Here is a 25137-nt window from a genome sequence, read left to right as displayed (position 1 = left end):
TGCATGACATGAAATTGTTAATCCATTAACAGAGAACAAGTCATTTCCAATTCAATTGCTGTCATTGGTATTTGCATTTGGAATTATGCAACCTCACCATGAAATCAACATCGAAAATATGCCTCTTCTCTAGCCCCAACTCTGCCTTCATGTCCTCCATCACTGCCTTGCACACCAAATTAAGCACCTACGGAACACAAGTGAAAACGTCATTCTGATACAATAATCTCACCAAACATTATCAAACATAATCATGGGTGCAGGGACAGAGCATTCTAAAATACCCTGTTATTTACTCTGTTCACTCCACCCAGGGAAAACAGCTATTGTCGGTCTATATCTTCATCAAACATTTTGATGACAGTCTTGCAAACATTGTCAGATGTCAGTGACAGAAAGTATGGTGTTGGGGACATCAATACTTGTCATCCCCATGTATTTTATTGTTATTTCAATTCTATTGCTGTCATTGTCAGGGCACACTGTGTCATTTGAAAACAAAACGCTAGCTGGGGATATACTTACATATTCCCCTCTTCCTCTCCCTTGGGTCTACGGGATATTAAAGTGAAAAAGATGTCCCTTTCCTCCTTTGGCCTCTTCGTCCTCAGAGCTGCCTTGAATTCTATCCACGAAGATTTAATTGTGGAACTCTTTGCCCTTGTTGACCTCCTAACGTCAATCGATTTTTCAGGCCCTCCTTCCTCCCCACTGTCACTACTCACCCATTCGCGATCCAACAGCAAAGGAACATTGGTAGGGGTCATTGTCAGTACATGTGTATCTTCCTCACCCTCATCATCTGAATCCCGAACCTTCTTATCATCATCTTCCGCCTCCTCAACCACATAATCATGACCTCCTTCCCTGTCATCATGGTCATCTTCCTCCTCATCAACCACATGACCTCCTTCCCTGTCATCATGGTCATCTTCCTCCTCATCCTCATCGTCGTCATCATCACCTCCATGACCATCACGGTCACCCTCTTCTTCCACCTCCTCAACCATGTAATCATCACTGACTTCCCTGTCATGAAGGTCATATTGTTCTTCATCCTCATCCTCATCCTTCTCATCATCTCCTTTGTTGGTTTCATCCTCATCAAGTTCCTCATCTGCACCTCCCACTGCAACCTCTTTTGCAATCTCCTCCACCACTCGGTCAACATCATCAGCTTCTTCAGCATCGTTACCACCTGCATCACCAACTATTTCAACCCCTTCTTTAGCAGTGGCATTCTCATTCCCCATCCCCTTAACTTTGGCGTTCAATCCAATCTGCAGTTTGAGTAGCTCATCATCAAGAGCCTTCATTAACGTCCTCTGGCTTTCTTCAAGCTTCTTGACAAAACGAGCCCTCAACTCCTTCAATACCTACATACACAGTAAATGAAGAAATCAAAAAAATTGTTCACTGTTATCGAATGCTAGTATCTCACTGGTCATTTGTAAATAAAGTCTTGTCATCTCAAGTATCAACCTTGCTAATAGACTAACTTAAACTCAGGTCACGTATATTTTCTAAGTTCCCATATACCAGATCTAAAGACTGCAGAATTGGACTGTCCTCATGTCCTGCTGAGTAAACATCGCTGCCACTGCTTCCATGCAATATTCCCATGTTGCTACCTCTCTCTTTCTCCACCCTCTCCTTTATCTTCTCCTCGGTCTAATATTCAATGGCGCTTGTTAAACCCCGGTCAACAGACAATCCCAGCGGGAAACGCTCAGCAAAATACAGCTGCAAAACCAAACAAAAATAGGTCACACTTCTACAACAATAACATAAAACAAAAATATAGTGAACCATAAGAAAAATATTGACTTACCAGCAGCAAATAAAGACACCCTCCAACATTGCAGGTTCCTTTCTTCTTCTTCTTTGTCATCTTCACAAAGTCTCCCATTTCCTTCCACAGGTTCTTGATTATGTACGTTGACCAATCATATTTCCCAAACCCATCCATTGTGTGATGCATCACTTTCAACAAACGTATATGTACAGTTGTGCTTGACCCAGGACATAAAAAAGCTCCAACTATATAAAGCATAAATAGGAACTCAAAATTGTCGCTTTCTTCCCCAGATAATATCCTCTTCAGTATCTAGGTAAATGGAACCTTCCAATAAGTATCCTTCAACCTCTTGTATTCCAGGTCATCCTCACTAACATCATATTTCACTTTCTCCCCACTGTCAGGTACACCTAGAAACTCATGGGCATATTTTGCCTCAATTGCCTGCCCTTACCCTCTAATGGTCAAAAAATGTGTTGGTGGGTCATAGCATCTCAACAATGACACAAGTAGATCACGTGGAAGTTGCTTCACATTCACATTAAGCAAGTTCCCAAATCCCATCCTCTGAACTTTCTGCCTCAATCGCCTGTTCTTCTTCACATATTCAGCCAATGATAGAAATCCGGGCAATGAGCACCAGGTGTATAAGGGAACATCATACTTCTTCTTCTCACCTTTCTATGGCTTCGTTTTCCTTGCCCTCTCATTATACCTATCTTTCTCTTCTTCACTCAGGGCCCTCCATGCCTTCCCCACTTCAATTTTTTCTTCTCTTGTGTTTTTACACTTCTCCCCTCGTTTTGCCATATACTCCCTTCTGAACAACACAAGCCCACTGTGGACTCCTTTGCTTGTGGACCCTTCCCCTTCTTCCAACACCATCTCGTATAGTTCTGCAAAGTCATCAAGGTACCATCATTAAATCATAATTTTTATACATCTACTAGATATCTAGTTCTTTCCAGATTCGTTATGGTCATTTCCAGTTCCTTCATTGTTATTTACAATATGGCCATTACAGAGTGACAGTAAGGATGCTACTATGAATATGGTCGTTTCCAGTTAATTTATTGTCATTACCAATATGCCCATTACAGACTAACAGTTAGGTCATTACTATGAATATGGTCATTTCCAATTAATTCATTGTCATTACCAACATGGCCATTACAGTCCGACAGTAAGGTCATTCCTATGAATATGGTCATTTCAAGTTCCTTCATAGTCATTTACCAGTATGGTATTGTCATTTCCAGTTTATTCATATAATCTTTCCACTCATTCAGACAGTAAGGTCATTACTATGAATATGGTCATTTTAGGTTCGATCATAGTCATTTACCAGTATGTTATTGTCATTTCCAGTTGTTCATATAATTTTTCCAGTCAATCAGACAATTTTCCTACTGATTTGAAAACCCATTTTTCCAGTTCTCAACTACGTTATAAAAAACAAAATAGCTTGCCACAGAGACTCAGCATAAACCCTTAATCGCCATTCCTGTCATTCACAAACTTCATCGCGTCATATCTAAATATTGCCCAATCATTGCTTCCCAAACTCACCCAGAAACGTCGACCACAGCACGAAACTTAAATGCCTAAACTTACCTCACTGAAATGCTGTTGATGTTAACTGCAATGGTGAATCACCGTGCGCCAACCTTCGTCTTTCCACACAATCAGTCAAACGCGACCATGTTCGCCCTTCGAACAGCACACCCTTCCACTTCCAACTCCTCTGCTCTCTTACGCACACACTATTTCGGGGTCCTCAACTGTCTAGCTTGCTGGCGTTTTTAGGGCAACAATGGGGATGGTGGAAGCGAGAAACCGAGAAGCACGACAGGCAGTGCACGAGTGTTCGCGCCTTCTCTCTCTTTGCTTTCAAACGCTAACTGACAGGGGCTGTTTCGTAATTGTGCAACATTTGCATAATCCCAAATCAGGAAACACTTCCCTATCTGGTAATACATTTGCTTAGCTTCCCATTTTGGCATTTTATTATTTCAGGTTTCTTTATGTGTCATTTTCCCAGATCCATATATCAATAATAACAAGAATTAAGAAAGCATACAAAAGAGCAACAATAATAGGAGTATTACATGAGAACCCAAGCCTACAACATTATTATGTTGGAGAAGGAAAGTATCACTGCCCAATCTCACACCGCCACCTGTCTTTGCTTGTGACAGGAGGGAGGACAATAAAAGCCTGAGTGAATTTTTTTCATCCTTTAATTTCATACAGCATTTTATTTTGATAAAAATGCATCTATTAAGTTTTTAAATGTTAAGAAAATATTCTCAAATGCTAATATATTAAATTTAATTTTTAAAATAATAATAATTGGCACAAAAAATAAACATTTAAAATTAAATGTGTTAAGATTAGAGGACTAAATATATCTACCTCCGGTCCTTAATATAAGACCCTGTTTGACTTTTATTTTGGTCCTAAATATAAGACCCCAATCCACTTTGTCTCTCATATTTATACATTTTTTTTCAAAATAGCCCTTCTAATAATGATAGTTCTAGTCAATACACTTGATTAGCAAGGATATTTTAGGAAAGACAATATCTATTTAGGACAAATAACTAACTCAACTTACTTCCTCAATCTTCTCAAATTAGTCAACTGGCTCTTATAATTAGGACAGGAGGTAGTACTTTATAAATTAAGAAACCAAAATTAAATTTTATATGAAGTTAACTAACAAAATGTGCATTTTTGCCTACAATAAAGCATGGGAATGCTTTGTTGCATTATATTATAAACATCTTCCTTCATCTATGAAGTTTGATTTTTTCATGGTACTAAAATCCTATTTGAATTGCTTGGTTAGACCAATAAATCAGTGAACTAATTTTTTAAACCCTCGGATAAAGAATTTTGAATAGGTCAACCATGTTGATTTTTTATATTTTTTTTCCCCTCACGCTACTGAGTCTCAAATGATGTTGTTTTGAGTTAAGGGGGAAAAAACAATTTGTCCTATTTGCCCTTTAGTGGCCTTTGGTTTGCTAGGTTTTGTGTGAATTATGTATGATTGCTCCATATACTTGTTAGTTAATGCTTTTTCATTTAAATAGTTAATGCTTTTTTTATTTAAAATACTACTCTTTTCAAGCTATATATTTTAATTATGATTCAATTGACCTCAGTTCACTTTTGTCTTTTTAATCGTCGTCTCAACTAATTTAAGTACCCATCCGGTTTTTAGTCATTTTTAATTTTTTTCTTTTCTCTTGTGGGATTTTTAATAATTAAGAATTGGCAATGTACTAACGTTTTGCTTTTTATAATACAAAAAAAATCAATACGACACATTTTTTTTGTAATATTCAATATTATATATACATACCTTGCAAACTCTGCCCTCTGAGGAGTAATAATCAATCGCTAGTAATGTGCTTTGATAATAAACGTCAAGTCTCTTCTTGATGGTCTCAATGTTATCATCAACTCTTCCCTTCAACATTCACTTCAAAATTACTTCTCATAGTTTATGCCACCCTCAAACATATATCAAACACTTAATATTTGTATATTCTTCACTCAAAAATATATGTATGTATAATCCTATATATTGCTCAGCTTAGTATTAATCTATCAATAATCTATATGTTACCATTTAACAAAAGTTATTACATTTATAAGCTATAAAAATTTCAATTTATTTATCTTGCCAACAAGGGTTAAAGAGTAGAAATACCTACCATGGGCCATGGGTGATGGGTCTGCTATCCTAAGTTTTTAGTGTAACAAAAATACACAAGGAATTTGAAAAAAAAAAAAAAAGGTAAAATCCCCCCAAGCATTAAATACGCCAAAGGCAGGGTTCATATTATAAGGTAGTATCGAAGGGATTTAATCATCTAAAAGTGTAATGACAAGGTATAATACAATAAATAATAACAGTTTTATATCACTCACTTATTATTGAGATTTTTCAGTAATTAGATTTCTTTATTGAAACCTTGCAGTAATTCTATCTTTATCCAACGACTATGGCAAAATCGCCCATGAAATTTTCTTTAATAGACAAGGCATCCTAAAGTTTTCAAAAGGGGCAAAAATGCCCACGAAATTGTGGACCCCATGTAAGGATGTTAGGCCCTTTTACAGTTTGGGAAACTTTTTCTATCTCTTGAAGCTTTGTGTGTATTTTTGTTTTTTTAAAAAGCTTACGATGCAGCGGTTTGGTACTGTTTAAGCGAGGTCTCGAGTTCGAGCTTCAGCGTATATACAAATCTCCGTTGGGAGACTCACTTATCACAGCTAGATACGCAACGCGGGTCGGATCCAGATGTAGTCGGAGCAAAGCTCCGGTAAATTGGATGGGCAACAAAAAAAAAAAAAGCTTAAGACGCCAAACGCTTATGAGAAAAAATTTCATGGCTATTGCTCCTCTTTTTTTTTTTTTTTTTAATCAAACATGACCATTGCTCCTTAACCTTACCAGTAATGTCTAAGTTGAATGAAAGGAATTTGATGTCTTTTGATTAGACATGGCCACATATTCAAAATTTATTAATAATAAGGAAAAATATGTTGAGATTCGAAATTTATTAATAATGAAGAGAAATATGTCGAAAGTGCCTATTTTATTGAATATCTGAATATGACAATAATCAAATTTGAATTGAGCAATCTGTAATATTAATGATTGAATAAAGCCGAAAGAGTGATTAACTAACCTGATTTCTGTTTGAAAGGCGCCTAATGGACTCTTCTTCATTGCAAGCAAAATATAGAACCAAGTTTGGCTCTATTTTTATCGGTTAAACATGATTTAATTAATTAGGATAATTATTTTCTTTTCAAAGTCAATCATTGATCATTCACTCACACAAGCACTATAGATAAACAAAAAATTAAAAATTAATTAATTAATTGAGGATAATTATTTTGAAGCATTTGAGACTCACAAAATTCTCAGCTGCTTCAACATTTTCTTGGTTTCTTGGGAATCCATCAATAACAAATTTGTTGGTTCACTCCTCTTCATTGCTTCGCCCAAAACTCTTAGGTCCCGTTTGGTACGAAGCATTAAAAATAAAGGATTGGGATTAGAATTGTAATTGAAAAAAATTATTAAAATAATACTTAGTATGAGTAATTATTTGTTATATGGGATTAGACAAACCCATAAAGGTGGGACTGGGGAATACCACTTCCCCCTATGGTATTCTCCAATCCCACATACATGGCTTTAGCTAATCCCATATATCAAATAATCTTTTATACTAAACACTCTCTTGATAGATTTTCTCACTTGTAATCTCAATCTCAATCCCCTCATTTTCAATGCTTCCTACCAAACGTAACCTTAATGCCATCTCACTCGGAACAAGCTTCCCTCGTTTCTTGTACTCCTCCATCATTGATCTCAACAAAAATATTATTAACGCATGAAACTTAATATAAATGACTAGAGAGATGAAAAATATATTAAACTTAATAAGACAATATATTTAATATATCAATATAAGAATATAAAAGGAAAAATGACAAATAAAGACCACCTAATATGTGAAATTACGATTTGGGACCTCAATTTGAAAAATAACAAATAAAGACCCGATCCTATATTGTAAATATGAAATCTTGGTGAAATGTTTGAAATGCCCCTCAGCCAAGTTGTGATTTGGTCTACTGAAGTTGTCATTCGCTAAAGTAAACTTGTCATTTCCTATAGTCAACTTGTCATTTGACATACTCTCAGTCAAGTTGTGATTTGATCCACTGAAATTGTTATTCACTAAAGTGAATTAGTCATTTCCTATAGTCAACTTGTTATTTTGCTAAAGGGTATTTCAGACATTTCACAAAGATTTTATATTTGTAATATGAGACTGGGTTTTTATTTACTATTTTTCAAATTGAGAGTCCTAAATTGTAATTTCACATATTGGGGGTGTTTATTTGCTATTTTTCCAATATAAAATTCATAGTAATTAATGGTTTGTTTGTTTTCTTATTTTGAAAACATTTTTTTTTTAAAACTTGTTTGATAATTTGTTTTTAGTTGAGCGACTTTTTAAAAAAAACAAAAAATATAAATCTGTCTTTTTAAAAAAACCAAGAGACCAAAATGATTTCTAGTTGTTTTCTTGTTTTTGTTTTTGTATTTCTTATTTTTTGTTTGGGAAAATTGAAAAACCCTTTCTTCTCTACTCCATGACTTTTTTTATTTGAGGACTTGAGTTCTTATCGAAATTTCACCCTCCAATCTCTATATATTTATTTTTAAATATAATTTTTTAGAACAATTATTCAAACAGATTTTTTTTTTGTTTTTTGTTTTCAAAACCTTTCTAAAAAACTATTTTATAAAATTTTTCTGAGAACAAAAAACCAAAAAACAGAAAACAAACATGCCCTAAATATGTAATCTATTGATCCAATTTTATCCAATGCATGGAATTTACATGCATATAATTTTATACATTTACTTACCCGCGTTGAGTTTTGGAGTTAGTTTCTGTTTTAAAGAAGATCCCCAGCACTAAGATGGGCAAATCCAAATTCTGAAGCTATTTTTAAACACTGGGTGCTCTTTCCACTCCCTGGAGCACCTATATATACAAAAACACAAATACACACACATATATATTTGATATCTAATTCATTTTATGTCTCGTATGTATTTTTGTTATTTTTTTTTTGGTTAAACTATCTATTAATCACATATGGTAATAAATAAAATTAATAAAAGTACTTTTCATATAAAAATATTTTTAAAACTAACACATATATTTACAAGTATTTGACTAAATTAATTTTTTTTAATTTATGTAAATTAATTACCTAGATCCTATAACAAATCAATATTTAGACCAAAAGACCAAGACAAACTACTGTAAAAAGATTCAAAAAATTTTGTTGCCTCATGTGAAGAGGAGACTCTTTTAATGTCACCTACTTTTCCTCATTTAAATACTTTAAATTTAATTTTTTATTTAAGAAGTGTTCAGAAGTCTGACCATTCAACCTTACAGTTCTCATTAAAAAAATTCAATAATTTGAAGACATATTTAAAAGTTTCATTCTTCTCACCGTCCCTCATTGCTTAAAATAAGAGGTTTATTTGTACTTTTTTTAATGATTACTATATTTGCTTTTTATTTTTTTTTTAAAAAAAAAACAACTCACTCCCCATATGTATAGTTGATTATAGACTACTGCATAAGAAATTTTGAACATTTTTAATCTTAATATGTTTTTTTTAGATCTTGTGTAATGCATCAAGTATGAAAGGATACATTAAAATTGGTTAAAATTAATGTCATTCAGAGTTGAGAACATAAATGAACTTGGGGCGGGAAAAAAAAATGAGACTGAAGGATCACAAGTTTATGAAATTATGAGGAAGACTAAAGTTAAATTCTTTTTGAAAAAAAGAAAATAGTTGAAAATGCCCTTATGCGGTTAGCACTTAGTGTAAACTTTGGAAAAGCTGGCTGAAAATCTTGTAATTTTCAGTGTGCAAATTGAAATATCAATTGGTTGATTTCTCAAGTGGTGAAATGGCTTCACAATTGATTTGTGATTTTTTTTTCATTTTTAAATATAAACTTTCAAAATTGGCAACTGAACTTATATATATATATTAGTGTATTTTATGTCCATATATATATATTAGTGTATTTTATGTCCATTTACTTTTTTTTGGGGGAAATTTTTTTTTTTTTTTTGGATTACTCCATCCGGTATCCCAGGGAAATAGGCGTCTTTCAGCCGTGACAACGTCCCCAGACTAATCCGGATTCGGGGGCTTGCAAGGATCCATACGGACGGCGCTTTTTGGGGGAAACTTTGACCGTTCGTAGTAATTTTATAAAAGGTCAATAAGCATTTAGCACCTCTAAAATATTTTGACAAGTGTGTTTAATATCTTAGAATATTTTTCCAAGTGTGTTTAACGCCCTAACAAAATAATAAAAAATACTTTATGATACTTAATATACATTTATTTAACGGATTTTTTGAGGATTTAAAAACAAAATTAAAATTACTCATGAAATAGTATTTTAAAACTACAATTACTTTTGAAAACATTAATATTTTAAGAGTAAAATTACATTTCAAAATATTTTTAGATACTAGATGCATTTGAAAAATATACTTCATAGTACTAGACACAAGAAAATATATATTTTACAATGCTAGACATACCTGACAGAATATTTAAGATTGATAAACACACCTTAACTTTTATATAAATCCATGCTTGTTTAGCATCGTATTTTTTTTTTTCGAAGTTTCCTTTCTTCGCCATTCTCTTAACGCATTTCCTTATTTCTAAGAATTTTTCAGTTTGAAACTTTTGTCCTCTGCTTTCCCCCTCATCATGTTATGCTTGAAAAATCCATTAATTCTATTTCCTCTCTACGTTGAATCGAATAGAACTTGAGAGAAAGCGGATATTTTGTTATTGTCAGCTTATGCTCATCAATCGGTTAATGCAGGCTTATCTCAAACAAATGTGAGTCTGAACCAGTTTTCTCTCTTGACTCGTGTCAATTTAAGAATTGGACCCTCTACCTTACTAAAATTTAGTGGTGGAGAGATTGACAGAGAGAAATTAAAATCCATACAACCCATTTCATCTATTAAAAATTATTTACCATTTTTTCTCAGTCAAATTAATCTACTGCTCAACAGAGAAACGACAACAAAACTTGATCCCAACCCAATCAGATAGATTACATGATGTCATTATATATGCTTTTTTGGTTTTGTGATTTGTTTGCACAGGGCAGCGTAGGACAAGATTGTTGGACTGCCTATTTAATACCCAACCTTCTTCCTCTGTTCCTATCACGAATCAAGCTAACCAGTCAATAACATACAATGGATTCCATCCATGTTACACCAAAGAATTTCTCTAAGAGTTAACTCCTAGGATACTCAAAAACAAGGCCTTCTGCTACACTTCTGGCCCTTCCATGACCATAAAGCTTATTAACAATGGCCAACGCAAAATGTGTGACAGAGGCAAGTCCCTCACCAGTTATCAGTTTTCCATCAATAACTACCTTAGCACCACCTATTGTTTCATCATTGAGATTGTCCACAATGGAAGGATGAGCTGTGAAGTTCTTTTCCTAGAAAATCAACAGTATCTATATTACGTTTTGACTAAGAAATGGGTTAGAAAGCAGAGTTGTAATAAGAGAGTGTCCAATACCTTCAGTAAACCTTGTTTATGAAGGATCACAAGCGAAGAAGACACTGCCCCAGAAATTCTTCTGGATGCATTTTGTTCTTTGAGAAGTCTTTTGAGAACTTTACATTTGATTAACCTCTGAGTGCCATCAGTTCCCCCCTTCAAGTTCATGATAAATTCAACATCAACAAATATTTGGGGCAAGATATTTATTTTCTAAAATCTCTGGAGCTAAAAACTTTGAAAATTTATATGTTATATATAGAAATCCATCTCACCGGAAGAATAATCAAATCATATGCTAACTCTTGAGCATCATTAATCAACATATCAGCAATTATTTTCGTTCCTCGAGAAGCCAAAATTTCACGATCTTTTTCTACCGATGCAACTATGACATTAGCTTTTGCTCGCTTTAGAATATCTGCAATAATCACTACTTCAATCTCCTCAGAACCATGAGCAACTGCTAAGAGAACCTGCATATTATTTTAAGTAAGATTCATATTGCAAGATAGGGTTACGTAGACTCATCAATCGGCTATTGTAGTACGGCTTACACTGGGCGTATGGTGATCAAGGGACCACTCAACTGTGTTGAATTCCTTCTTGGTTGTACAATCATCATTGGCATTACCTAACAACTGTTACAAGAAAAGAGCTTTAATCTACATTTCAATTTTTGGATTTCAGTTTCACACAAGTTTATCTCTTAGCCTTTATTTTCATCTACTCTTTTCTATTCCTAAATTCTACCTCAACCAAACTAAGTACCTTGACCATTCAAACAGTTGGCTTTGAGGCTTTTTTCACCCTGATCACATCAAAATTTGGCATACAAAAGAGACGAGTCCTTGCATACCATTCCTTATAGGCTATTACTAAATTTCTAGTTTTATTTCATCTTGTTATTAACTTCTGTTCCGCATTGCATCAATCTATCAACAGAAAAGGCAAAGAAAAAAAACTGCGGGCATGCTGAAGTCCATTTTAGGCCTGGGGTTTTGCGTTTTTGGTAGGAATTGAAGCCTAATTTTTCCATCACTAAACAAAGATAGCGGCTGAGCACAACATTGAAGAAGAAGTTAGACAGGGCTCAACAATATAACAATATACCAGCAATTCTCCAACTTCTCTGGCAGCTGACTCCCCAAATAGCTGTTCTACCAAGGATAGAGCAAACTGAAAAGTAGTTCCAGGGCCACGGCTTGTTGTAAGCTCTCCTGAAACTTGAATATTTGATTTAACAGCCCAAAATGTTGGAAGCTTGTCCATGAATGCAGGATGACAAGTCGTCTTGCATGACAAACTATATAAAAATTAGCCAGTGTTGACCAGCAAGCATCATAAGAACTATAATAGATGTTCATCCAATTAAACTACCTTCTTTTTTCTTAGCAGACCCCATGGCAAAAGAGTAACTGCTGGAGCAGCACATATAGCACCATAGAGCCTCTTTTCCTCTGCTTGCTTGCAGGTTATTTTTCTCAGGACCTCACAATCCCTTAATCTTGTTGAACCAGGCATTCCTCCCTGTAAAACGGGAGATTTAAATAACTTAATGGCATGCAGCATAAGATAAGATGAAACTCTAATATATAGTTCACTTTGCTACAAGGGCTTAATGTCATTGCTCATACTTTCTCAGACTACAGATAAAAGATTTTGTTGATATCTAAGGTGCAAAACAGAACAATCACCAATAATAGTTTTATAACACACCGGTAAAGCCACAAGATCAAAAATTTCATCCGAGCATGTTGAAATGTCAGCATCAGCTACCAATTTGATACCACCAGCAGCTTCCACTTCAAGTTGTGGCTCCACTGATGCCACAGTCACCTCTGCACCAGCTCGACGCAGAACATCAACTAAAATAACAGCTTCCATTTCTTCAGTTCCAAAACCAATAGGAACCAATACCTGATTTGCCCACAAGAAAAAATAAAAATAAAGTGAGAAGATCCCATATATCGCAAAATTTCTAGGGCATTTAGCAGCAGTCAAAGAATGTGAATTAGATCCAATAAATTTCCATATACAATGAACATTTGAACCACCTTTTTGAGAGGAATAGAGGATTCTAAAGTTTTAGTCACAGTTGTTGAGGGTTTAAGTGGAGAGATGGACTTTGTGAGCTTAGAAGAGCGTTTTGAGGTAGGCGTCCTCTTTCTTTGAGGGGTTACAGAAGAAAATGATATAGAAGGAACAGTAGCTACAGCCACAGAACAAAGCTCTGCAGGATGTGGCAGCAGCATCGATGACAAAGACGCCATCTGTAGCTCCTCCTGTGCACGCTTTAAAGAGCTCCCGATTCTGAACATAAAATCCAGTCAGTCAATGGCTATACATACAAATAGTGGGTGGGGGTGGGGGTTTTTTTTAGGGGGGGGATATAATTGGAATAATAATAAATATATTTTTCTTTAATTGTTAATTGTTAATTTAACTTACCAATCCCAGTGTAGCAATTAACTCATGCAACTAATTAAATAAAGCTCTCATATGCAAAACATGGTCATATGGGCTATTCAAGTCCAAACAGCAATAATTACAACTAATACAATGGTTTTATCATGATCCAAAATAGACCTGAGCCAATTAGTATTTTAAATCACTATCTATTATAAGAGCACCTACATGAAAAGCAGCCAAACTAGAACTTCCCATGATTCTACATAGAACAGAAGTAAAACCCAAAATTCTAAGTAGAAAAAATTCTTAAATTCTGGTGGAAATCAAGCAATGACAACCGCACACTTGAAACCAAAACTTCTCCTAAGTTAGAAAACCCAAAAGCCAAAAATTGTGATTTTTAGACATGGTTAATTTTGCTACTCAAACAAATTGACACCAACACTTCGGGCAAGTTTTGATTGTCGAATTAGGTTTGTCCATGCACCCAAAATCTTGAAATAACCATAAGCTCAAACTATGACAGTACCTCCACAGAATTTGTTCTCAAGATGACCACTCCCAAGATACAATCATCACGTGATCATGCCCAAAATACTTACCATCAATAATATCACCTTCAAATATAATCGGCCAATCATTCCTCCCTTGAGACTCGTCACATGACAATAAAATAAAAACACATTTCAACACACCTAACATACGTCAGTATTTACCTAGTCAGATGAACTCTAAAATTCACCAAACTTTAGAATTCCTTGCCTAGGAAGAAAAGTAGAGCAAGTATCTCGACTATTTCTTACTAGTCAAAGAATATGGAGAATCTCCAAAGGATAAAATTGATATGCTATTGCTGAATGACTAGCTCTATGGTGGCTATTTATAGACTGGAATTACATCAAAATAATCAAATAAAATCCAAAAGTAATTCCTGAAATTTTAGAACTCACTCCGACAACTAAGTAGCAAAAACTGGACGTTGGCGTCCCATTAACTACAATATGTATCCTTACATGACTCTTAAAATCTCTCCACAATAACTCAAATTAAGCAACAGCAAAATAAGAAAATAAAACCTTATTAAACACTAATTAATTTTCTCTCACTTCCTCCTCCTAGCAAAAGTCATGCCACACCCCGAAAATTAAGGGGTGACCGGCATGAAATGTGAAAGATCCCACTGCCCTTAAGCCTTAAATATATAAAATTTCCTGTATTTATATATATATATATAGACATATTTATAATTCATAATTCAGAGTATGAATATAATTTATATAACAAAAATCACAAACTCGTAGAAATTTTGGTAGAGGACCATTTGAAAACTCTACAATAGTAAATTAGCACAATTCAACCAAAGAGCGGAGCCGCTCCATAACAACAGATATACTGAACAATAAATAAGGTGAGATCCTACTTGTGGCCTATGCAGAGCACCTACAAGAAGATTTACAAACACATACAAGAGTTTAAGGTTCTAATTTAAATTAGGGATCATTCAAAATGACGCTTCAACTTCAAGCCCAAACTATTAAATGATCAGCAAGACGAACCAGATAAGCTGCACTGCCCGTTACATTGCCAGATACCTACAATTTACTTTATTAGCAGCTTTCACATAGCATCCACTTTTTAAAAGCCTTGATGCCCAAAACAAAACTATTATAACTCCCGTTTCACAACCTTTATAAGAATTCAAAGAATCCATTTAATAAAATCCATACTACCACCAATTTAGCAGTAACCATCTAGTAATTATGATTATCAACGTTCAAGATTCAGTCCAACTTCCTTAAATTATTTAGCGATAACTTTCCATGACCTAATGAACACATCCACCGTTCTAAACTTTTAATAAGCATAGACAGAGGTCTTGGCTTCAACCCTCCTCACATAGAATATAATATTAAATCTAATTGATATTGATAATATGTGTGTGTGTGTGTGTATGCATACACACCATGGTTGGCTACTTAGCCATTCTAAAGACAATCCAAGCAAGCATAAAAGAAGTCTTGTATTCTTCCTTTTCATACATGCTTCCAAGTCCAACAAATATCATATTCATCATAACTATCTTACAACTCACTTATAACTCTTGTTTCCTTCAAGTATTTTATCCAACACTTTGAAGGCACCCAAAATTAACTCATAAACAAATAACTTCAGCACGCTAAATTGCTACAATAATTTAAAATTCATCTACCAATCACTTCATCAAGCACCTTATGGGTAATCAAATATAAACAACGCCACATGCTCATAAATTACCAATCATAACTCTCCAAGCAACAAAAATGGTTTCTCGAGATTTCCTCAATCCCAGAATTTGGTCTATGCTACATTACTCATATCTATCAGCTTTAAATTCTCCTTTCAAACATTTTATCAACCACCTAGTGTGCATTCAATTTGATAGGCTCCAAGAATATTCCTTTTAGAATCACAGTCCCAAACTTCATAAATTACAGTTATAATCCAACTCTAAATAATCATCAAACCTTGATATCGGAGGAAAACCAACGATTTCCCAGTCCATACATACGACACAACAGAGAAGGAAAAAACAACATTCTTGAAAACCAAGGAGGAAGAAATATTAGAACGTACCTCACACAATCCATGTACAAGAGAAAAGGAAAAGGGGTGACGTTCAACCATAGCCACCCACCCACAGCAGCGACGACAAGGAGAGGAGAAGAGGGGATATAACGAGTGAAGAAAAATCTGAAGATATATTACTATGGTTATTATTTGTTTAATTCTGCATTGGCTTCTTATTACTCTATTTACCTTGTGCCCTAAAAATCTTAGGGCTATACGACACCGAAATACAGCTTTCATTTACAACAGGAGCAGGTGAAATGGGGTAACTCTCCTTATAGGAAGTTAAATCTCCGTTAAACCCAGGTCCTGTTGATGGCACCAAAATATTTCAGTAAAGGTCTTGGACTAAAATTTTGAAGATAGTTCAGAGGCCACCCCAAAGCAGATTCACACCAAATTTGGTACGCTAGGACATTTTATATGAGATAAAATGGGCTGCGTCATTTCACCCCAAAATGCCACTATCTGCTTCCTTAAACGCATCCATGCTCAAAACTGTTTCGTTTTGCATCGCAGCCATGCTCAAAACTGTTTAGTCTTGCATCTTCTCTTGGTGCTTTAATCACTTCTTGGGCATTTCATCTGTTTCTAAACCCAACCAAGCTATGGCAAACAAATTCCCATAAGTTGAGACATTTCAAAATGGGTTAAACTTCAATTTTGTCCCAAAAATTTTTGTGTATGAACTATGAGTATCCAAAAAATTTTGTTGGATCAATATCATGAAAGTATTAAAAAGGAAGCAGTTTTGGCTTTAAAAATATTAATGATCAAAGTTAAACAAATTCCCATAGGTGGAAACATGTCATGAGTTTTACAGTGGGGATAAGTATTTTGTGATTTATAAGTTCAAATAGTTCTCCCTTTTAATATGATAGTCTTTTGAGTTTAGGCTCTTTTTTTAGACTTATACTTATCACATCAGTGCTTTCATTGAAAGCCTGATATCACAAAAAGGGCTATCCACAGAGGGTTCTGACCGACAATAGGCCAAATAAAGTACTATGGTGTGGAGCCATCGAGAACTTTGGCTCTCGAGGGAGGTGCATTTTTATAAGTCCAATGTTGGGGAATCTCAGAGTATTGTATAACCCAAAAGCTTGCCCTTTCTGCCTTCTAATGTTAAACTTTAACTTGCTTCTTTTGCTAGCTCCATCCTTCCATCATTCAATTCTTTCCCACACACCTCATCGGTCTGTAATACTTTCCTATTTTTGCCCAATGCCACCACCACAAATCTCCAAGGGAGTTGACTATCCCCACAATTTTTCACCATTTTTCCTTTCCTTAATTACCTGACTGCAAATCTTGCATGAGCTTTCAGGAGGAAAGTCTGGCAGCCATCTTGGTATGTGAGAACCTCGCAGATTTTGTTTATAGCAGCCCATGGATGCATTTGAATCAATGGGTTGTACTGGATTTGGACATGGAGAAAAACTTGGGCAGGGAATTGGCTTTGCACATGATAATTCTTTATAAAGGTTGGAAAATTTCATTATGTCTCTCAATGCTCTAGATCTAAGCACCTCACTCTTTTGCATCTCTGAAGCTGTGGGAAATCCCTGCACAGAGCTTATGTCATGAACAGCATTGATGAGGTCAAAGAGGTTGGCGTTGGTGCAATTTGAGGCATTGGAAAAAGAGGCAGCTGATTTGCCAATGGCTTGCAGATATTCTACAGCAACATTAGTTAAGGTTTCAACAGCATAGAGCTGGGTTCTCTTAAAGCCAACTGACTGACAGATCTGCGAAATGGCAACTTTTGCCACACCAAAAGATAAGTCTGATGGGGTTTTTGCCCACTTGAGCCTCGATTTCAGCACAGTTCTTCTTCTTTTTGGCTTTTGCCTTTAAGGTGGGTTTGAAGTTGATTTCCTAATGCTTAGGTTTCGCATAGGGTTCATGGAAAAGAGCTGGTAGATGAGAAAATATAAGAAACAGAAGCCCTAAGAAAAAACTATTGTCAGCAACTCAGCATTTACCACTGATTTGGGTGAAGAAATGCTTACAAGCTCCTTTCTGCCAGTCAAGAAGTATATTCACTGTTAAGACTAATCAACCTTCCATGAACATCAAAATCCTGCTACGCATGAAGTGAAGTTTGCTGACAGTATATGCATTAAAAGCTTATTGACAACTATGTAAACTGAAACTCAATGCCTATGAAAATAAGCAAAATTTCCAATAAGAGAAATAATGCAATCATTCTGACACAGGAAAAAATGATTCTCTGACAGAAATGATAACAAGGAATGCAACATTATAAAATTTTTTAGATGAACAAGTTACTCAACTAGCTAGATTCCTGCATAGTAGCGGTTCTTAAGAAATTGTTTTGTGAAATAAGATGCAAAACAGTGAGATGTGAAATTAAAAAGGATTTACGTTTTTTCCTTCATCATCCGCCACCTCACATTATTGAGGTGGAGGTTGATTAAAGACAGCAAACCCCCCCCCCCCGAGGGCCGGGGCCAAATCTTTGAAAGATGCTAAGTTGATATCATTCCCTTTTTAATTTTTGTTCCAGATACTTTAATGAAGACGCCTTGGTAAGCCGAATTGGTGCAGGCAACTCCTCCAAGCCACTTGAGAATAACACTATTAAGACTCTAGCAATTTACGATCTTCGAAATAACTAAAGTGAAATAAACAGAAGACAAAGCAAGAAACGGTACAACGGCGACAGACGCAGGGTTGGCAATGAACAGAAATCAACAGATGACGGGGGGAACCAATTCAAAGCCAGATTGAACAAATCAATGTCAACGGATTGAGGGAGAAGAAGAAGTACGCACCTTCTTCAACACTTGCAGGAGAACAACCACGCAGGGCTGGCAACAGTGGACGGCGTCCGACGGGGAGCTCAACCAAAGGGGGAATGCCGAACCAAAAGAGGAATTTATTAAACGAAAAGGGCTTTTTTTTTTTTTTTGAGTGAGCACTGAAAAGGGCTCTGTTTAAAGCCTAAAATTAATTTATTTTCGCCAAAAGTGTTATTTTAGATTTTTTTTCCAGAGAAAATTCCCCGCTAATTCTTGAGGTTTAAAATCAAAATTTTTTTTGGGCCAAAGGTTTTGAAATCAGTTCTTTTTCTACAGTGTTGTTATTTCTTTTTATCCTTTATATATGACTTTTTCCCCCAAAAAATTGATGATCACTTAATAAGTTATTAATTAAAAATTTTCAAATATTACTCTTATTAAAATTTTCCAGTAGAAAATTTGAAAAAGAAGAAGCAGAAGGAATAGGAGGAAAAAGAGGAAAATAGGGAGAACCACCAAAAGAATAAAAAGGAGATGACTCAATTTACAATTATTCTGTTAAAATTGACATTCTTTTTTAAATTCACAACTATTTTTATTATAAAATTTATAATTTTTGTAAATGATTTGAAGACCAAGTTTAACACAAAAATATATACACACACTACCTCTTGTAGTTAATTAAAAAAAAACGAGCTGAAAATTCAATGTGACCCTAAATGTGACATCACAATCTACTTTATATCAAATATTTATCTATTTTGTCCTCAAAGCAATCCTATAGTGATTATATTTGTTAAAAAGTTTCTATTAAGAAGTAGTTCAAATATAAAAAGATATAAAGATGAAGCATTGAGATGATGCAATTTGAGAATTTCTCCAAATGACAAAGAAGATTTCAAGATTTACCTTTTTTTTAAGCAAAAAATGACAAGCATTTAGTCATCAGAAAAAAATAACAAGTATTTACATGGAAAATGAATGTCTCAATATATCTTATTCGAAAAAGAGTCTTGTCTTGGTAGATGAGAAACAAGCTATTCTTTCGATCCTAAATATAAGACATTTTTTATAGTGTAAGATGAATTTCCTGATATATCTTATCCGAAAAAGAGTCTTGCCTTGGTAGATGAGAAACAAGCTATTCCTCTGATCCTAAATATAAGACATTTTACACTATAAAAAATGTCTTATATTTAGGATCGGAAGAGTACTTCATTAAAATATTAAAACCATGTTTGGCCATCCCCAAAAGAAAAAACAACAAAAACAAATAATTTGCTTAAAAGTATGAAGATCATACAATCTTCTTATGAGTTGAGAGTTCCATTTAACAGGGTGCCATATATTGCTGCCTCTTCCAACAAGATCAGCTATTATTAATGTCTGATTGGCAGCAAGAGGACTATTAGATCTCATAGGCATGGTTTAAGGGAACATTTGAACTAGTACCTACTCTTTGTTTAAGATTAGGAACAATTAAATCAACTACTGAACTAATTCCCTTAGCTTCCAAAACTAAGAAGCATTATAAGTAACTTTAATGAAAGAATTTGAATTCATACGTTCCAGTTTTAAACACGAATTTTCTTTTGATCACCGACGAAACCCCAAAAGAAGTCTATGCAAAGCAGAATCAGTAAGTTTACAGTACTTTCGTATATATCCAAGTTCCTAAATATTTGGTCTTTCGTTCAATAACAAGAACTTTAACTATCTGAGCCAAATGCTCCTTTTCAGAAGGAGGAACATTTGGACAGAAGGGATAGCCAACTATATTTAGTTACATGCACTCTCTGATTTGACCAAAAATTATAAAATAGGAAAAATAAGTAATTCCAGTTTCTTGCATTGTGATGTGATTCCAAATTTAATTTGAGCCTTTTGAAGAACAATGCCTTTGATCTAATGAGGTGAATCTTTAAAAAGCACAGTGCTAAACAGTATCATATTAGTATAAACAATTTTCAGCCTCCAATCTCCTATGATGGCCTGCATCAAGATCACTATCTTTTTACAGCTTAATTCAACAACAACATCAATAGTTAGGGAATATAAGGAACCATGGTTCTTAAATCAAACTTTAATATGTGAAGGAAAGTGATCAAAAGAAGAACATTGAATATAGAAAATTCTAAAAAAAAAAATATGTAACACTTTAAAATGACAAGAAAAAAAAAACCTAAACTGGAATTATGAAAATTTGAAGAAATAACTAATATGCCATTGTGTGATCGAATTGTTATTTTGGGTTTTGTTATTATTATTTTCAGTTCACATCTTGTTATTTTCAATTCACAAGTTATATCTTAATAACATGTTCTGATAAGTAATTTATAATTTGTCATTTTCAATTCAAAAATTGTTAGTTCATACTTCACACAAAGACATATTGGTCATATTTTTCAAGTTTTCATAATTCCAATTCAAGCTTGCCTTATTTCGTGTTATTTGGAAGTGGTAACTCTGCATTTTGGAATTTACTATATTCAATCTTTTTGGGGTCATTTTCCCATATGAAAAAGTTAAAAAATGATTCAATTTTAGAGAAGACTAACGTGCTTTGGTTGCGGGGACAATTGGACAATTAACATGTCCAGAGACCCAAGAAAAAGTAAAACCCAAGACAAGGGCATCACATTTTACTGTCGCATCACATGACAATTCTACTCAAAATTCAAGGGCAGAGATCCATATATCAATAACAACAAGAATTAAGAAAGCATACAAAAGTGCAACAATAATAGGAGTACTACATAAGAACCCAAGGCTACAGCATTATTATGTTGGAGACGGAAAGTATCACTGCCCAATCTCACACTGCCACCTCTCACACTGCCACCTGTCTCTGCCCGTGATGGTCCTTCTCCTCTCTTTGCTCCACTCCGTGCTCCGCCGTATGCACATTTCCGGTAACCTGACATCACCACCACCACCATAATTTAATTTATTGCCCCTTTTTCTTAAAATTAAATTTATTTAATTTACATCTATTATAATTACTGCTTTTATCATTACGATATAATTTCATTAGCACATAGCACATAGCACATAGCACATAGCACATATGATGTGACGAAAACATTAAAATAGATCAAATTATAAATATCTAGCTAAACGTTGATTATAGTGAAAATAATAATAATTTATTTTTTAATAAACTAATAGAAAATAAAACATAACAAATCTCTCGAACTTCTTTTTTTTAAAATATCAAGATATTTCTGGAAATTCTTAGTGGTAAATTTTATCAAATATGTAATTTTAAAAAGACTTACTTGGGTCAGTGGTGCTGATCACGCCGGTGCCGGCAAAATAGCAATCGGAGTCATGCCGGCCGGAAGCTTGATAATATGCATTCATTGCATATGTGGCATGAGACCTTACAGTGTCGGGCTTAAAGCATGGCCCACCTTCCTTTATGGGCCCACAGTCTATTCCCTTGCTGCACACATAATCTATGTTCTTCTGCAAGACCTCATCGCTCACGTTCGTTTTCGCCACGCACCACTTGTTCTCTGAATCCGACGTTGGTCCCATCGCCGCTGGCCCGGATGTAGGACTCAGCGCCTGTACACAATCCATACCCAAATTAATAACACTTTTCTTCCCGATGACCTTTCCCGGTAACAGTGCAACATTCTGATCATCTAATGTCTTGTCAATGTCGGCCAAAAAAAAAAAAGTGTCTCGCAAAATATCCAAAAAATAGCTAATACTCCTCCGATTCTTATTATTCTTATTATAAGACTCAATTTAACTTTTTATTTGGTCCTAATTATAAGACCAAATCCATTTTCTCTTTTATATTTATATTTTTTTCCAAAATAATCCTTCTAATAATGATAGTTTTAGCCAATATACTTAATTAGCAAGGATATTTTAGGAATAACAACACTTATTTATTATAAATAACCAACTTAACTTACTTCCTTAATCTCCTCAAATAAGTTAATTGGGTCTTATAATTAGAACGGGAGGAATATAATTTTTTTCTTCTAATTGTGATTTTTATCACTCAAATTTTAAATCATAAATTTTAATCTTTTAAAAATAAAAATTAACATTTTAAACGAAAATACATTTGAAATATGAAAAACTGTATTCTGAGACTACCTGAGGGAGAAGGTAAATAAGAATTCATTTACAAAGAATATCTTATAATTATTTATTGTTTTAAAATTTATTTTCTATCGTAGGGATCAAATTACTATCAAATTGCACAAGAAAAGCCTGCGAACTTTTTGACTTTTTGTACGATGAAAAGCTTTCGCGCTTTCCCATAAATGGAAATCGAACCCAAATGACCAAACAGCCCTCCACCTAGGAGGCCGAGTTTCACTCTGAAAGTTTAAATCTATTTCATTTCACCCAAATATTCCTCACATTAACAATCATTTGAATTAATAAATATATTTTTCTGTTGGCAAAAAAATAAAAATATTTTTCGATATCAAATCAACGATATATATATAGAATATACGTTTAGTGGATTATTAGCAATGCAGTTTTGCTACTTTTTTATTTTTGTAGGATTAATATTGGGGAGCAAAATAAAGCAAATTAAAGGAGTACTTTTGTATCTACGTGATTATGTGTGTTGAAAATGGAATCTGAAACAACAGCTGGATTTCATCAGACAGCACATAACTGAAAACGCACACGGGTCTAATTTCCAAATCCGAAAAGGAGCCGAAAATTACGGAATTACCTGTTCATGTTTGAGGACGCCAACGTCATAGATGGGGGTAAAATCGGCATTAAACAACCCGTAACTCTGCTCTGCGACACTGAGCTTGAGGTTCTCGTTGAACAAAGCGAAGATATAGGTCTCAAAAGTCCTGTTTGGCATCAATGGCGTCCCTTTTGCCGAGTTCACATGCTTTATGAGATTCCCATTATACGACACCGCATTGTCCAGACTGGCCGCGGGTTGATTCGGGTCACCCTTCGAAGGCCAACCCGTTTCCGCCACCACGATCTCTACGTCGTCGTATCCAACCTTCTTCATCGCCGAGAAAATCGCGTCCATCTGTGCATCAAACATGTTGGTGTAGTTAATCCCTGTAGCCTGGTCAAAAACGCCGCCGTTTGGCTTAAACAGAGCGTAGTTCAGTGTTTCGGGTCGCGCGGCTTGGAGCCCGAAGAACGGGTACGGGTTCACCATGAACGGAGATTTGGTCTGTCTATGAAACTCGAGAATCGGGGCAAATATGGCCCGGTCGTAGCCCCGTCGGAACTGACCCGAGCTTGGTGGCTCCGACGAGGAGAGAATCCCCAGCGAGTGAGGCGTGGAGACTTGAACGTTAGTCATGTTTGCAAGGGTTAAAGCTGAATGAAGAGCTTTCATGGCGGGTAAGAGATGAGCGATTAAAGACTTATCGGAGGTGGCGAGGATTTCGTTGCCGACGGCGATACGGTTTATGATGGTTTTAGGGTGAAACGGGAGGATGTTATCGGCAACCCAGGAACGAGCAGCAGGGAGCTTGGCGAGAGAAGGGATGTCGCCATTGCCGACGGTGACGGTGACGGCAATGCCGGTGTTGGCGAAGGCGCGAAGAATGTCGGGGTTGGCATCGAATATTTTGACGCGGTCGATGTTGGTTTGGGACTTGAGGAAGGTAGCGACACGAGGCGGCGGCGGGAGGTTGTCACCGACGGTGCCATAGTTGACGCCGATGGAATAAGGTGCGGCGCCAGTGAAAATGCAAGCGAAGGAGAAAAGAAGGAAGAAGAACTTCAGTGAGGGGTTTGCCATAGCTTCACAGACACACACACACACACACAGAGAGAGAGAGAGACGAGGTGAAAGTGAGGTGTGAAGTGTTGAATGGGAAGGAGAGGGGCGAAGTGGGGTCAGAAGCGGTGGGGTTTATGGGTCAAAAAGGGCCGTGAATAATTAATTAATTAATGAACAAAATAATTTTTTAAAAAAAGAATGAACATTAAATAATTTCAAGCAAAGACATTACTCCAAAGTTTGGTTTCAGGTTGTCCGGTTGTTTTGTTTCTTTTGGAGTTTTCTCTGGAATCTAGATGTCTACGTCTCTACGCTACTATATCCATGACTATACTGCTTAATTAATATTCACCCGTCACTGTATAGTAGGGGATGATCATTAATATTTTTTTTGGAGGAAATATAATTTTTGTTTTTTCAAATTTATTTTTATTTTAATTTTGATCATCAAATTTTTTATTATTTAAAATATTAATTTTTATGATTCAATTAAAACTCAGATTTTTTTTTTGACTTGACGAACTAAAACAAAAATAAACATAAACTCCAAAAACCAAAAATTATATTAATCTGTGTTTTTTTTTTTACTTGCTTCAATTGGTAGATTCAATTTTTCTTAGATAGATGTTAT

The 25137-nt window shown here is 35.1% G+C and overlaps 2 protein-coding genes across 3 annotated transcripts; both read right to left on the bottom strand.

The window, feature by feature from the left end:
• Window positions 1-10481: 10481 nt before the first annotated feature.
• Window positions 10482-18912, bottom strand: LOC114758353 (protein DJ-1 homolog C). Of its 2 annotated transcripts, XM_028947405.1 has the most exons (10): window positions 18800-18912; window positions 18014-18084; window positions 13040-13295; window positions 12702-12902; window positions 12363-12512; window positions 12096-12275; window positions 11540-11623; window positions 11258-11458; window positions 11001-11138; window positions 10482-10917 (listed from the first exon to the last, which is right to left on the bottom strand). In XM_028947405.1, the coding sequence occupies exons 3-10, from the start codon at window positions 13253-13255 to the stop codon at window positions 10705-10707; spliced, it is 1383 nt and encodes a 460-aa protein (XP_028803238.1). In that variant the 5' UTR covers window positions 13256-13295; window positions 18014-18084; window positions 18800-18912; the 3' UTR covers window positions 10482-10704. The 2 variants fall into 2 exon arrangements, with proteins under 2 accessions (XP_028803238.1, XP_028803237.1); XM_028947404.1 differs by lacking the exon at window positions 18014-18084.
• A 2480-nt stretch (window positions 18913-21392) lies between these two features.
• On the bottom strand, window positions 21393-24526 carry LOC114758352 (glucan endo-1,3-beta-glucosidase-like). The gene is made up of 3 exons (XM_028947403.1): window positions 23478-24526; window positions 22045-22336; window positions 21393-21683 (listed from the first exon to the last, which is right to left on the bottom strand). Exons 1-3 carry the CDS (start codon window positions 24522-24524, stop codon window positions 21481-21483), a joined length of 1542 nt encoding a protein of 513 aa, XP_028803236.1. The 5' UTR covers window positions 24525-24526; the 3' UTR covers window positions 21393-21480.
• Window positions 24527-25137: the final 611 nt, after the last annotated feature.

The sequence above is a fragment of the Neltuma alba genome, unplaced genomic scaffold, assembly GCF_004799145.2.
Source record: "Neltuma alba isolate B1F8T4 unplaced genomic scaffold, ASM479914v2 tig00010689_pilon, whole genome shotgun sequence".
In the NCBI taxonomy this organism is placed as follows: Eukaryota; Viridiplantae; Streptophyta; class Magnoliopsida; order Fabales; family Fabaceae; genus Neltuma; species Neltuma alba.
The sequence above is the reverse complement of the archived record's forward strand: the minus strand, read 5'-3'. Positions and strand labels throughout refer to the sequence as shown.

Bases quoted from the DNA above. Each gene is read 5' to 3' on its own strand.
- LOC114758352 (XM_028947403.1), bottom strand. From the start codon at position 24,524: ATGGCAAACCCCTCACTGAAGTTCTTCTTCCTTCTTTTCTCCTTCGCT. The intron at 22,337-23,477 runs GTAATTCCGTAA...GATTGTGTACAG, and splicing joins GCGTCCTCAAACATGAACAG to GCGCTGAGTCCTACATCCGG. The intron at 21,684-22,044 runs GTAAGTCTTTTT...TGGTGATGTCAG, and splicing joins GATCAGCACCACTGACCCAA to GTTACCGGAAATGTGCATAC.
- LOC114758353 (XM_028947405.1), bottom strand. From the start codon at position 13,255: ATGGCGTCTTTGTCATCGATGCTGCTGCCACATCCTGCAGAGCTTTGT. The intron at 12,513-12,701 runs GTGTGTTATAAA...CCCGTTTTACAG, and splicing joins TTGATCTTGTGGCTTTACCG to GGAGGAATGCCTGGTTCAAC. The intron at 11,459-11,539 runs GTAAGCCGTACT...AATAATATGCAG, and splicing joins TTGATCACCATACGCCCAGT to GTTCTCTTAGCAGTTGCTCA.